Genomic DNA, 15,040 nt, shown 5'->3' on the forward strand with positions numbered 1-15,040 from the left:
GACTCCAAGTGTAGCAGAGGTCATCAAGAGTTTCAAGTGGGCTGTACGGTTCGTAAGTTTGTGGGGAAAAGGTGGCCGCAGCTGGCAAAGGACATGGCTAATTGGAGACCAATGAGAGAAAGAGAGCTCTATAACTGAGAAACAGAATTCAGCCAATGTGTAAATTCGCTGACATGCTACTCTGCGTGGGGAAGGGATTCGGGAAAAGATAGATGGATTGAGAGAAGTGTAGGAAAAGGGATGACAACCCAAGCAGCACAGGTCATCGGCCCAATATTGCAACAGGATGGTCCCATCCTGGTCCTTTGTAGGGCCAGCTTTGCCAATATAGTTCCAATGTTGGGCCAATTCTGCTGCTTGGGAATGTTCACTGCATAGATAAAGCACAGTGAGAGTGCTGAAAGGAGGGATTACAGCTTGTTCAGGAGACCAATGTCACTTAAATAATCAAATAAAGAGTTCATAGAACGTCTATGCTGCCTATGGCAGGCTAAGGGTCCTAATACACAGTCGAGTGTTAGCCGCCGTTGAGTGAGTGATTCCATAAGATGTTCATAACGTGCACATACCTCAGCGTACGTTAGTAATTCTTTCAAAATATCCTCCACTGAATGTACTGAGCCGCAGTTGTTGCAACACAGACTGTTCGCTTGACTCAAACGTGAATGTAAGGGGTTTGTAAATGCAGTGTAACGTAAACTATAGGACATCGTCCCACAGTGGGCATTGTTAGGCTGGGGATGATGATGACTATGCTCGGCTTGTTAATGTACGGCCATGCTTGAAATACCGAAAAGGATGTGACAATGTAGATAGAGATCAGCGCTATCAACAGCACTTTATTTGGGAAAACGCAAAGCTAATGCCTTAGAACCGCATGAAAACAAGGAAACAAGACATACGCGGTGTGCACAAGGAGGCATGAGACAAAACATGTATGGCCGAAATAGATTGCAATTAAAAGCGTGCAGCACGATTTGATTATGACGATTATGACTTGAGAATAAACCTGAGATACTGAGATAATCTGTTCTTGGTGCGATGCATTTAAGGAACCATATAACTTTGATCCTACCTAAAGGTCTGCCCGAGCTGATCATTCTTGGAAGGTGTGCGAATAAAAGTGTCAAATCACTAGTGAATTCCAGCGTTCTTTTTTACAAAAAGAAATGGCCATGATTGAAAAAAAAATCTCGGATGAGATAGTGCCCGCATTGCCAGCATGTTTTGACGGAGCTTTAGGAAAGTGTTTCTGTAAGTGTCATGGAACCTTCTTTCCGTGTGTTTAATCTACATATTGAAACAAATGTAGCGCTTATATCCACATTTTTGTGAATAAGTTGCTTTGATTGTTTTTTTTCAGTATCCGGTTTGAATGCATTTCCAATATTATATTATTTTTTTATTAATTTCACTTACAGCGTTGCGTTTTATTTTGCGATGTACTATTTGTATCACATTTCTGTTCCCCACCTACAATAATGCCCATCTTGATGCAGATGGGAAGGACAAGCGAGACGATACACACACACAAGCGCTACCGTCTCTTTTGTCCTTGTCTTTGCGCTATAAACACCTCTACATTAAGGTGAGCTACCAACACTCCCAACAGGAAGTTTTAATGAAATTCTGCCCATTTAAAAAGCGCCGTAGTTACCAGGGTAAACATAAATAAACAAAAATAAACAAAAACAAATGAAACCTCATTCCGTCTGCGTCTGCCGTGTTGGATGGAAGCGAAGCGAAAAAAGGCGCCCGTGTGCAATGCAAAATCAGTGCACGTCATGCATAGTCAGTGCACAGATTATGTGTTGATTTGGTGCTTAAATCCCGTAATTTGGTACTTCAACCACCAGGCTAGGACACGTTTGCAGCCCAATGACTAAGATTTTGTAGTTGCACATCTCTCACCTCTCAGCAGCCGGGCACGTGGCTTCCACTCAGAAGCCCAACGCGATATATCATTTAGTTGCCATTAAGTGTCCACAAAGGGGTGCATCTACTCTGCGGAAGGTTGCAGCGCAACCTTGCATTAGTCGCATGGCTCGTCTTGGCTGCGGCGCAGACTTCCACGCTTACGTGTGTGGCAAGGGACCGGCTGTGGGCGCCGACGTTCTATCGGCGATGCGGACAGCGCGCCAGCAGGGCCGGGAGTTGGTACTGGCGCTGAGCCACGCCCGCTTCTCGCTTTTCGCGAAGCACCGGTCTACGGCCGCCTTCAACGCACTGAAGACGCTGGACGCGTGCACGGGCAGGGACGTCGACCAGTCGCCCGAGCAACTGGCGGCCTTCATGAGGGACCGGGGACTGCGCTGGCCCGAAGCCTCCAACATCGCGGCAAAAGTACGCGGGCCCCATCGGGCTCTGCTCGCTAGCCTCATGTTTTTTTTTGTGTGGGCGCTGTAACGTCACAGCTCAAAACACGAGTGTCCTGGAACCCCTAAAATCAACGAAACGTAGCACTGATTAATGCTTGTTGGGCTAGCTGGTTAAACATGACTTCAGTGGCAGCGCAGGTAGGAAGAAGGGACGGGATAGGACACTGCGGGATACGTACAGAGCTCTTAACTTTTGTGTCCTATCCCGTCCCTTCTTTCTACCTGCTATGCCACTGAAGTAACACTGACTTTGCAGAAAGCATACACTGCGATCAACCTTTGCAGTAAGGATTAATTAATCACTAGCGTCTATACAAGCGTAGCCATACGGCTACAAAACTCCGGACCAGGACGAATTTTTCATCAACTACGATGTTTCTGTGAAAGCTGTATAGATTTCCTTGCAGCCGCATGCCTGCTCTTGGCTAGATGCCATTGAGTAATCGCTCCTTTATTTAAAACATGCCCCATCCAGGGGGATCCCCCTAAACATTTACCCATAAAAATATTTATTTCCATAGCTTTACGGGCTACGTATAAGCCCGAAACTCAGTACGGTCTATGCTGTAGCACAAGCACTGGCAGAAATACACGAAACAGGCTCCTTCCTTCAAACACAGTTTACGCGTTGTCTAACGAGTGTTGGTAGGCAAGGAATGGGCATGGCTGTTAGAGATCGTTGTAGGGGAAAACCGAACAGCGGCAGGACATTGACAAGACAAGCGTTGTCTATCTCCTGCCACTGTTGCGCTGATCCAGTACAATGAATGCATACGAAGTCGGCCAAATTTCAGGTTTGTTGTTTCTGATCTCTGTTGTTGTTTCCCTCTGGCACACAACAGGTATAGCTTCCTGCCACTATCGCCATGATTGAACGTACATTCAAGCCACTTGCTTCGATTACTGATGTCCACATCTGTATGTATTTTGCTGTTCTTAAGAGTTGTGCTATCGCTTGGATGCTCAGGAGCGCGGTTAGAACTCTTTTAAGAGGACGGTACATTATACGAGGATTTGATAAAATAAACGGTACACTTAGACTCAGCAGACTTCGATTTTTTTCAGCCTACAGTACTTTGGATGGCACGCGAGGTTCCTATACTTTACGCGAAGGAAACCTGAATGCTTAATAGCCTGAGTACTGCGAGTCCTGTGCCCGTCAAAGGACTACAGGTGTTAAAATTGTTCTGAACTCCTCCACAACAGCGTCCGTAATAGTCGGCAATATTGCGTGTTTTTCTGGCGTATAAAAAAAATCTGTTGACCTTTACCCTTGCGGCAAATGCTGACTTCAGTGACCGCTGGAATGATGCCAAGCGCTGATGCCAGTCGGAGTGATATTTACTCCGCGTAAAGGTGTTCGTCACGCATAGCATCCTTCTGGGATCCCTTTACTTCCCCTACAGATAGTCAATTCTTAGAACCTCCAAAACTGGCCAAGGTTGAGACCTGTGCCGCGCCTTTGCCCGCCAGGTTCGGCTGGCGCAGGTGTTGGACGCCCTGTTCAACCTGGCCGTCAACTGGCGACTGGCGTTGTGGTTCGACGTGCGTGTCTCGTACCTCGGCGCGGACGGGAGGCTTGTGATGACCCTGGACGAGGCTGGGCCAGTGCCCCTCTACCGCATGGAGCAGCTGTCCGACCTGGGCGAAGGCAGTTACGGCAAGCTTGTTCGCGCAGTCGCCGCCTTGCTCACAAAAGGTCCGGTTGGCTGTCAGATTTTTTGATCAGCCAAGTTGATTATTAGTGCAGCATATCAGTTTCGCATGTTCAATTTCTCCAGCGGCCGCTATCCTGATGTCCGTTTTCACGTGTCCGCAAACTTGCATGCATCAGTCCTCCCATCTATGCGTGTACAGACTCAGCCAAGAGTAAAGCGTATCCCTTTAAAACAATCGTACTCGCATCTTTGTTGGCGTACAGGGTCGCTCACTAGGAAAGGGAACACGGGAGCTGCCGATAGCCGGCGAGAATGAGCTGCACCAGGCACAGGCGTGGAAGGAGAAGCCTGTGGGGCGCATTGCGCATGCGCCTCTTACACCCACTTTCCCAGGCTCTCACCAGCGGTCGCTTTAGGCGATGACCGGCAACCGCTCTGCCGCGTTCCTTTTCCTAACGGGCGACCCGCTGCATTACATAGATGGCCGCGCAGGCGGGAGGCTGGGTTACGGATGTTGTCCAAGTGGCGCTGGAAGGAGTATTTTAAGACGAAGTAGTAGAAGAAGGGCCTAGATAGAATACGTGGACTTCCAGAGGTGCATATCCCTCGTTGATCGTTACAAGTATTTGGGAGTTATAATTACACCTCATTTAGGGTGGAATGAACATATGGAGTACATACAAAGAAAGGCAATGCGCACGCTTGGGTTTCTACCCAGAAAAATTGGAAGGTGCGCGAAAGAAACCAAACTCTGGGCATAGAAAACTTATGTCCGGCACATACTAGAATACACGGCTCCTGTCTGGGACCCACACACATTAACAAAAATTACTAAGCTAGAAAAGGTTGAAAGAAAATCAACCACGCTTACAGAAGGCGCACATCCCCTTCAGCCCTCCGACAAAGCTCTCGATCGCTTGGAACCCCTAGAATCCAGGCGCTCTCAAGAAGGGCTAAAATTATTCTATCAGCCCTTCCACAATAATCTAGGAGTAAAGAAAGACTTCTATATCGAACTTGTGAACGCACCATCGACAAGGTAGCAGCGTAGCAAAAAAAGTAAGAGAAGTCTCGAGCAACACAACTTGCCTCCAAAAATCACTCTTTGCTCGCACTTGGAACGCCCTACCCTCTGACGCTGTGTTATCCCCCAACGTTGCTTCGTTCTTGAATGCGATAGCGAAGCTACCAGCGATTTCTATATATATATATATATATATATATATATATATATATATATATATATATATATATATATATATATATATATATATATATATATATATATATATATATATATATATTACGGAAGCCAACAGTCACCGAATCCAAGGGGCGTAGGGGAATGTTTTTAATCTTTTTTTTTATTTGTAGTGCCAATCAATCGGTTTTAAAAAAATTACTTTAAGTAAAGCAGCAGAAAAAACAACCATGCCGCCGGTGGGATCCGAACCCACGACCTCCGAATATCGCGTCCGATGCTCTTACCAACTGAGCTACGGCGACAGCTGTCCAAACTGCTGCTTTCGTGGGTATTTATGTTTACTGCGTGCAAGCGAACGTTGAGAGTGTTCACCAGCGCCACCCTCGACCATAGCGGTGGACGTAGCACGTCCTGTAATACCGCGAGTGTGACGTAGAACGTCATCTAACGGCGAGGGCGGAAACTGTGCGAGAACCCTCTTATGCTACCTATGGCATATATATATATATATATATATATATATATATATATATATATATATATATATATATATATATATATATATATATATATATATATATATATATACGATACACGGGCGTACATGCCGTCACCACTGTTTGCGCCTGCCTCAAAGTCTGAATCACTGCTGTGATCGGTGTTTAGTTCTTGTGCGGGTGCTAGTTCGCTGCAATGACGTCTTTCGCTCTTCCTCTAGTCAGTATTAAAAGTCACTAATTTTCTTACTTTGCACATTCCGCAATGATTGTTGGCTTATTTCAGTGTTGTAAACTACACATTTGAATTTATATTTCGCCCATGCATTGTTTGTACTGTTTTATGCTTTTTGTTGTATTCTTGTATTCAAAAATGAATTGTTACGTGTTGTGGCTACCATATAAAGCACTCCTGCCCAAGGCCTCGCACTGAGGCCAGCAGCACTTGATAAATAAATAATAAATACTAATAATATGGGGGAATGCCTGCCCCTGTGTAGCTACAGAGGCTTAAACAAATCAAAACCAGTGAATTGGACGAAAGAAAAGGAAACCAATAATGTGTTTTGAAGTCGAATGCCAATTAGGAAAAAAAAACGTGGTATATGTGGTGCGTAATTACAAAGCGAGCGCCGGGAGACGCGCACAACATGTTGGCTGATGCCAAAAATGAACCCCAGGCGGCGGGTGCCATATGAACGAGAAAGAAAGAAAAATGACGGATGATTTGGCGTGGTTAAACCAAACTGAAGCCAATACCCTACTGTAGCTTACTGAACCTTACCATACCATAGCACACCATACCATATATACCATACCATGCCATATCATGTCATACCATGCCAAACCATAACATACCATACCATACCATACCATAGCATACTATATACTATATACGTGGCGGTGACTGGAATCCGGAGAGCACGAAGACAGCGAAAAATGGCCTCTAAACAAAACTGTATTTTGGCTGACTTGCGCCCACAATTCTACAGAATCACTCGGCGGCGGCGTGGCAAAAAGCGTGCTCGGCGGCCGTCGAACAATGTCCGCCGTTGTCGGCCGTGCTCAAGTTAAAGCTGATAGTGAACTTTCGAAATAAAGCGTGCAAAGTTACTAGAACATTGTGGAACAAGGTAGAATTGGCTCCGCCTGGATGCAATCAGAAGAGATTAATCTGGTCGCGTCTTGCATCCACAAGCAAAGTGATAAAACGGCGCGGCGGCAGCTTTGAAGAATGAACAAACGTTACAAAGATTCGTGGCAATGGATACTATCCCATGCCATGCCCACTATCCCCCACCATACCATAGAATAGGTTTTCTGGCACGCAGGCAAAGCACAGCTTCGAGACGGCGCCATCAGCGAGCTCCGCTCAGACGAGTCGGCCATCAGGAACGTCGTTCTGTCCACCGACGACCCAGACGAGCAAGACGACTGGCTGGCCGCTCACGGCCCTCACCTTGAGTGGAACGTGTCGGCTGACGAGTGGACGGCTTTGGTCAGCAAGTACCTCGCCGCTAGTGGCTTTTCGGCCGCCTCGAACGTCGCGATCCTCGTGGTACAGCGGCTTCGGCTCAAGGCGCTGGCCATCGCCCTGAACCGTGTGCCGCCCGACAGGCTGCTGCGGGTGGTGGGCTGGACGCTCGCCTACGCCTACGCCTGGATCGTCGACCCGGCCCTGGACACGTTCGAAGAGTGGGGCGCCGCGCCGAGCTCCGAAGACTTCACGTCGCACGCCCTGTGCTTCCTGGCCGTGCACGAGTCCCACGGCATCACTATGGTTCGTGACTGGAGCTGGGTTGTTGAAATGACTTTTGTGGGAGCTAGTTAATAACTGTTGGCTGTGGGCGTTGTACGTCGTGTGCGACAATATGCGCGTTCACCTGCAACCAATGAGCAATTGATCCTAATGGACCACATTCCCAGGCATGTGGAACTGCAGTACGGCTCGTCGACGAAATTTTTAGTGAGCTATGGTTACAGCTTCATCCAAAAATGCAAAGCACTGGGGCGCCATTTAGTGACAAGTAACAAAAAAAAACACATCATATGCAATTCGAAGGGAGCGTTGTTTTTATCGAAGGGCGCTCTGGAGACAGCGTAATCTAAAACAGAACGCCATGCGCTTAAAGGGCAATTGCTCGAATCCTTGGAGCTTAAACGGCCCGGATGTATGAAGGCTGCAGGTAAAGCGTCATGCGAAAACTGCAAGCTTGCCAAGCGTAGGTTTCTCCGCAGCACACACGGGCGGGCAGCCCGATGATGACGTCATCGACCGGGGCGGTATATTTCCAACATAGAATTGTTTGCTTGTTGAAGGAAGCCAATGCCGCCGATGGTGAAGGCTGCGACGCTCGCTCAATGCACGGTAGGATGTGGGCGAAGGCAACGGAACTTTGTAACGTCGCAAACGATGACGTCATCGTCTAGCTTGTCCGTACGCCTTCGATGGCTTTACAAGAAGCGTGAAATTCGTCTCTACTTTAATCGGTGATTACGTGACCATTTTAAACACTAACGCAAAACAATATGGTATGCTTCACCTCCAAACTTTGATACATCCCAAACCTTGTCGTTTACCGAACTCTGAAAAAAGCGTTTAGCTTCCCCTTAACAACAAACCACAATATTTTCACGGGTGCGGGATACACTGATAATGACAAGATTGTAGACCAAGGTGGTGCCTCAGTTTGTTCTATGCAATTTAAAGTCATAAATTTTCTTGTCGTCGTAATTTCAGTGCTTAATCCTTTCAGTACGAGGCAACATCTTATTTTCATCACAACATTGACACATTTTGGTCATTTGTCAGTCCGATTAAGATTACCCCAAAGCTTCACCTGAATTCTTCGCGTGTCGCTCTTATTTGTAGAGCCTCAAATTTTGTGTCTACTGTTTTGCCTTGGGTCTTGCAGTCCAAGATACACTGCTGCTATCCATGCCGTAGATTTGCAAAGGTCTTGTTGAACAAGTTGCAGTGACTTTCCGCTGTTAGGCTGCTGACAGGAAGGTGCTTGTTTCCCGATCTAACTGACGCCCCTCTGCATCTGTAGTTCGGACGCGTCATCACACACGGCTCGCTTGAGGGATCTGCGTGCTGACTGACAACTGTATTTGTGCAGGCTGCTCCCGTGTTCCTGGAAACTTTCCGCGCTGAGGAACGGGGTCGAGTGGTGGCCGTGCTCAACCGGACGGCCGAGGCATTGACGAACCTTCTGCGCGGTTCCAGTGTCATCGCGACGGAAACCAAGAGAGACGCGATGCTCAAGATTGCCGTGCATCTGTACAGGAGTTTCTGGCCGCCGGAGCCATTCGTACAGTTAGAGGTTAGAGGCGCTTGATGTCTCACGATGCCGGTCACTGAACCGCAAAGTAAATTAACTCTGGGGCGGCCTGAACTATTGGTGTTCAGCGCGAACAACGACCGTTGAGAAACAGGGACCTACAATGAAATTGTGGCCTTCTCTTGTCACACGGAACATTTGGACTCATCCGCTGGTGAAAATGGAATAGTTACTGGCACACATTAAAGCTCGATTGGGACCGATTGAATGGCCTCTATGTAGTGAGTGCGGAACTAGCCCATTCCACCGTGGATGGGGTTCCTTGTCCTAACCGGGCCAACAAGTTCTGCAAAAAAATCACTAATTCGTTACAGATCGAAGTGTCTTAACAATGGTGTTATTCAATTACTATGAAAATTGCTGTAACGTTTCCAATCGGGGACCGCAACTCGGACGAAGTCTGTGCGAAAGTAGCGCCAGACTGGACGAGACCACATTTGTGACCGGCGACTGACTTTCGCCTAACTTTTCGTAGGTGCTCGATCTGCTGTACAGGGAGTTCCCGAGTGACACCCGCTCGTTCTTTGCCGCGTGGCTGGAGTCGCGCAAGGCCCTCCGGTCTTCTACGGGAAACCTTTACTACGGGAGCCTCATGTTGGCCAAGTATGTGGCTCCGGAACTTTAGCTCGCTAGTATGTGCGCTCAGTGGAGCTTGCTGGCTTTGCACAGGGCATGGGGACTTCAGTAACTCCTGCTACACTGCATGTACTCGTGACGCTTCCGCTTTCGCATTTGAGCGGTTGCTCCGACGTCTTGGTCATGAGAACATGTTGGTGGGCTTAATCGTTTCTATGGCGACATAATCTAAAGGGAAGCAAAATGACCATACTTCGGTAGTACCAAGTTTTTTGTGCACATTCACGTAGTCTATCACCACATTTGCAACGGCCAGGGGCCATCCGATCATAAAACCCAAGAAAGAGCATACAGGGCTGGCTGTGCTAGGAACACTTCAACCATCAGCCTCTAAAGCCATCAGCTGCAGCTCTTACTCTCGAAGGTGTCAGTGCAGGTGATAGAAAATTTTCAAGCTTTTTAGTTCTCGAGTTTCATAGCTAAGCAGAGATGAAGATGATAGTGATGACCAGTTGACTGCAGCGGTAGCCTGGTGGTTGAACATCCCTATGCGGGAGGTGCGGGGTTCTATCCCCAATGCCGCCAGGTACCCATAGGTGATACAATGGGTAAAAGCTTCAACTGGCCTGGAGCTCGGCTTCCTTAGGGTGAGAGGCTTGAGAAATGGGGCTTTGTACCCATCTTGAGCAAACGAAAAATACCTTGTGCGATGGCGCTCTTTGACCGCAGTTTCCCTTGCGCCATAAAAATTCACTATCATGAGTGATGCCGGCTTACAGGCTAATCACCACAGACACGATTTGAAGATTTTATTTTGCTGCTGTGCATACGCATCCTTTCAAATGGGTCTTCAGTCGTCAAAACCTGCGGCATCCGGTCCGGCGTTCCAGATACCGGTGGCGTTCGGCGCGGGTCATCTACCTTTACGCGCTGAACCTGGTGCTCTTGGGGCTGGCTACAGTGTTTCCGCCCTCGTACCTGAGCCGAGGGTCGCACGTGATGACGTACGCGGGCCTGGGCTTCCAGCTGGCGCGGCAGCTCGCACGCGCCGTGGACGAGAGGGGACGAAGCCGCGACCACGCCGGCCGCCCCCTCATCTGGCGCACCAAGATTGGCACCACCGTGCGTATACCAGGGAGCTTTGTGAGCATGCCAGTTTAGAAGCGCCTGATGTATCAATGCGCGGCACTGTGAATGGTCCGGGAGTGTGGTTAGATGACTGCCACGCCACTTAGCAGCATTCAGATGGACTGCTCAGCCTTCTCCACAGTGTTCATTTGGTCGTCGTTATGAATGCTTCGCACCTACCGCTTTACGCATCCACTCTCGGACACCGTCTACCAATAGCAATTAATCGACTGACGTGTATGCATGAAAAAAAAATTTGCTGGAAGCGCATTCGTAAATAGAAAAAAAAATTATTTGTCACCTTGCCAGCCAATCAGATGGCATTAGTCTAGCTTATGAAAAATGCATGTCTCCGCAAATCTACGCATTTCTGTTACATGCTGTGCTTGACCGCACCGTAATAAATCTTTTTGCCCAAGTCTGCACACCGCAAACTTTTGTCCATGACTGTACAAAGGTGTGGCTTGGTCTCCTTGGCGGAAAGTGTTTATATAGCAGGTAACGCCGCTTGCCACAGGGCCAAGGGGAGCACAACACGAGTGCTGGGCATCAGTTGTCTTTTCCTTTTGCAAACCGCAGTTGGTGCGGGGCCAGGAAAACGAAAATAAGTACAAAAATAGAATACACGTAAGGACAGAACACAATCAAGAATGCGTGTATCTATTGATGGTTGGACTTTGAAAGGCATTTGTTAAAGGTCCGCGTCCTTATTATCCTTTCTATTTGTCATGTTGTTACTAGAGCTGTTAACCAGCTAAAATGGCTGGGGCTCAACGTATGTAGTTTAGTTTAGTTTAAAGGGGATTTAACGTCCCAAAGCGACTCAGGCTATAAAGGACGCCGTAGTGAAGGGCTCCGGAAATTTCGTCCACCGGGGGTTCTTTAACGTGCACTGTCATCGCACAGTACATGGATGTCCAGAATTTCGCCTCCATCGACATTCGACTGCACCAGCCGCGATCGAACCCACGTCATTCGGGCCAGCAGCCGAGCGCCTAACCACTCAGCCACCGCGGATGCTCGGGGTTCAACGTGGCTTGAACCTAGTTATACGATCGGAAGATCTGTTAAGCATGGTCTCCGCTGTCTCAAATCAAATGTCAAGGTCAAGGGTAAAGGTGAAAGATCAAGGTTAGGTACCCAACTGTCAGTCACATGATCACGGGGTCATACAAGCATAGCTTGGGCCATTTCACCACGCAGTTAAGTTTGGTTTGACCTTGTGAGGCATTGAAGGTCATTGTCTACATAGTAGTGCCCACTCTCTCAAATAAGATGGCAAGGTCAAGGGTCAATTGAAGACAGGTACCCAATGGTCATAGTCATATGATCACGTGATCATACTACCATAGCTTGGGCCATATCACCACGCAGTTAAGTTCTGTTTGACTTCGTGAGGCATTGAAGGTCATTGTCTATGTGGTGCCCACTGTCTCAAATCAAATGTCAAGGTCATGGGTCAAGGTCAGGCATCCAGCGGTCTATAGTCATATGATCACGTCGGTATACTACAATAGCTTCGGCCATACCACCACGGAGTTAATTTCGGTTTGACCTTGTGATGCATTGATGGTCATTGTCTATGTGCTGCCCACTGTCTCAAATCAAATATCAAGGCCATGGTCAAGGTCAGGTACCCAGTGCTCTATAGTCGTATGATCATGTGGTTATACTACCATAGCTTGGGCCATACCATCACGCAGTTAATTTCGGTTTGACCTTGTGAGGCACTGAAGGTCATTGTCTCATCCACCTCGAAATCAGAAACTGTACACCGAGGAGCAGAGCTCTCGCTCTAGAAAAAAAAATGTGCGTGGTTTCTGTGCTGTCTTGCGTCACGTGACTTTGAAATCGAAACGTGCCCGCGCCTTACTACTGCAGAGTCGGGAGTGTCGGGTGTCCAAGGCGAACACTTCGGCCGAGCAGCGATTCTTGACAGACCTTTTTGCCCTGGACCTGTCCCTGGTGGCCATGAACTCCGCGGCGGCCGTTGACGAGTCGCCGCTGCAGCTGAAGTCTCTGGAAGGGCTGAGTGTCACGCAGACCTTCTACGTGAGCTACTGCAGCCACTTCTGCGAAGAGCAGCCGCACAACCAGGCACGCGCCATGTGCAACCTGGCGGCCAACGCCTCGGCCTTCGCCCAGGCATTTTCCTGTCGTGTGAGCGGTGTGACTACCCACAAGTGCCTGTTTTTCTGAGCCGAAGGACTTACAGCATCGGGGCTCAGCATACGACATCGACCCTGTCGCATTAGTGAAGAATACCGTTGTTCTTTTCGGAACTTTCCATTTAGCTTTAGCAGCACCCGATTGCGAGCGGAGAGACTTGTGATCTGTGTTAGATTATTGTTCAATGCGATGGCTGACACCATGCTTGTACGTGGACAACGGCTATGCTTCACGTTCTTGCGCTGGTGTTTTTCAAAACTCGTGTTATTATGAAGTGACATTAGTATTTGGTCAGCTTGTGATGAATGTTTTTGTTGCTTTGAGCCTCATTTGGGAATTATTTAAACTTTTTTTATCTGTGGAGATTAGTTTACTCGAAATAACCTAAGAGCTCAGTGATGTGCTTGGGACATTTTCTGTCAATCCATTAATCTCGTCAAAAGTAAAATTGTGAAGATGCAGTGCTCCAGCTTTTGGCTGTCATAAAGAAAAACCACATCTTCACTGTATGCATAGCCAAAGTGATCTCTCCGAATGTTAATGCGCTGCAGCTGCTGGGTTAGCGACCAGTTCGTGACCGCTTCACAGTAGTCAATAGAAGCACATTAAATTTTCCTTAGTGTAATTGTCTGCGACGCTGTGATCAAAATTACTGGCTTCTCCAGGAAATTGCATGGTACGCAGAAGCGATGGTTACGCCAGTGTCTTGGTTGGGCTGTCATTAACTTAGGATATAAGGTTGGAAGTATTTGCTACTGACCTAGTTTCAACAGCACAGCCAGCAGTGCACGCACGCTTCATCCGAATGATTTAGTGGACCTTCATAGTGAAGTCCAATTTTATTGAAACTTTACAACGGTTTCCAAAAATGTTTAGGTGGTAGGAACGCAGGCATAATGTGAGCAGGAGAATAATTAGGTGGCGAATTTTATCTGACCAGATCTCTCCTCACAACGAGGTGTGGCTAGATGGGATATTATTCTGTACAGTGAAGCGACGTTGTTAACAGCATCCTGCGATGCTGCAAGGACGCACAGCCGATGAGTCGAATGCAATTCCGATTTGAGGACGTGACATCTTCAGATCTTTCCGAACTTTATGTAAGGACCGTGCCGTGGCGCTGAGACTGTAGCGTGAAAACAAAGCTCCAACTCGTTCTGCAATGAATTGAAAGGACACACAATCATGCTGTGGACTGGACATTTCGTGCGGGCGCTGTATCCGACGTCCAAATAAATAACGAGATGCGGTGCCCTTGTAATGCACAAGGACTCTTTTCGTGTTGCTTTTTTTTCACACTAGCTGTTTGCCTTTCAGCGCTACAAACACCATTTCTAAGGCGATACGTTGAACCTACACCTCTCTAGACACGTTGTTTTGCTGATTCAGAGAGAGCGAGAGAAACAACTTTATTACGACGCAGCATTAAGGGTCGAGAATGCGCTAAGCAAGCGAGCTATGGAAAGAAAAATGTTAGATGCAACGTTAAGAGACCGCAAGCGGGCAGAGTGGGTGAGGGAACAAACACGGTTTAATAGCATTCTAGTCGAGATCAAAATAAAGAAATCGGCTTGGGCAGGGCATGTAATGCGTAGACAAGATAACCGCTGGTTCTTAATGGTAACGGAGTGGATTCCATGAGAACGCAAGCGTAGCAGGGGGCGGCAGAAACTTAGGTGGGCGGATGATATTGAGAAGTTTGCGGGCATACTGTGGCCGTAGCTGGCAGAGGACAGGATTAATTGGAGAGACATGAGAGAGGCCTTTGCTCTGCAGTTGGTGTAGTCAGGCTGCTGATGATGAAGGGTGACCGAAGCCAGCTTGTGCGTCTGCTGGTCAAATGTCAGCCACGCCCATTACGTTGTGGGAAGAAAGGTATGGGTAATGGTGCCGATGAATGGCAAAGGGGCATAAAAACAGGAAATGTCACAGATTAGGATATGGTTAGCGACAATTTAGGTGCGCAGGGTGTCCGCAACGATAGAGGAAGGAACAGACAGGCTTGAGGAGTGCATTTAAATGGGTGGGCGCAAGGATATTTAGTGGGGGGGGGGGGGGGAAGAGAGAAACGTCATGAACAGGAGAG

At 47.9% G+C, this 15,040-nt stretch overlaps 2 protein-coding genes across 2 annotated transcripts in view; one reads left to right on the forward strand and one right to left on the reverse strand.

The window, feature by feature from the left end:
• Positions 1–3,939: 3,939 nt before the first annotated feature.
• LOC144100391 (uncharacterized) lies at positions 3,940–7,579 on the forward strand. The gene is made up of 2 exons (XM_077633354.1): positions 3,940–4,077; positions 7,069–7,579. The coding sequence occupies exons 1-2, from the start codon at positions 3,963–3,965 to the stop codon at positions 7,566–7,568; spliced, it is 615 nt and encodes a 204-aa protein (XP_077489480.1). The 5' UTR covers positions 3,940–3,962; the 3' UTR covers positions 7,569–7,579.
• Positions 7,580–13,650: 6,071 nt separating this feature from the next.
• Positions 13,651–15,040, reverse strand: part of LOC144101805 (cytochrome P450 3A8-like) — a 45,039-nt gene continuing 43,649 nt past the window's right edge. The window contains exon 14 of the mRNA XM_077635020.1: positions 13,651–14,111. Within this exon, the coding sequence (XP_077491146.1) occupies positions 14,034–14,111 (78 nt within the window). The 3' untranslated portion in view covers positions 13,651–14,033. The remainder of the gene's footprint in view (positions 14,112–15,040) is intronic.

Source organism: Amblyomma americanum, chromosome 8, assembly GCF_052857255.1.
Source record: "Amblyomma americanum isolate KBUSLIRL-KWMA chromosome 8, ASM5285725v1, whole genome shotgun sequence".
Classification (NCBI taxonomy): domain Eukaryota; kingdom Metazoa; phylum Arthropoda; class Arachnida; order Ixodida; family Ixodidae; genus Amblyomma; species Amblyomma americanum.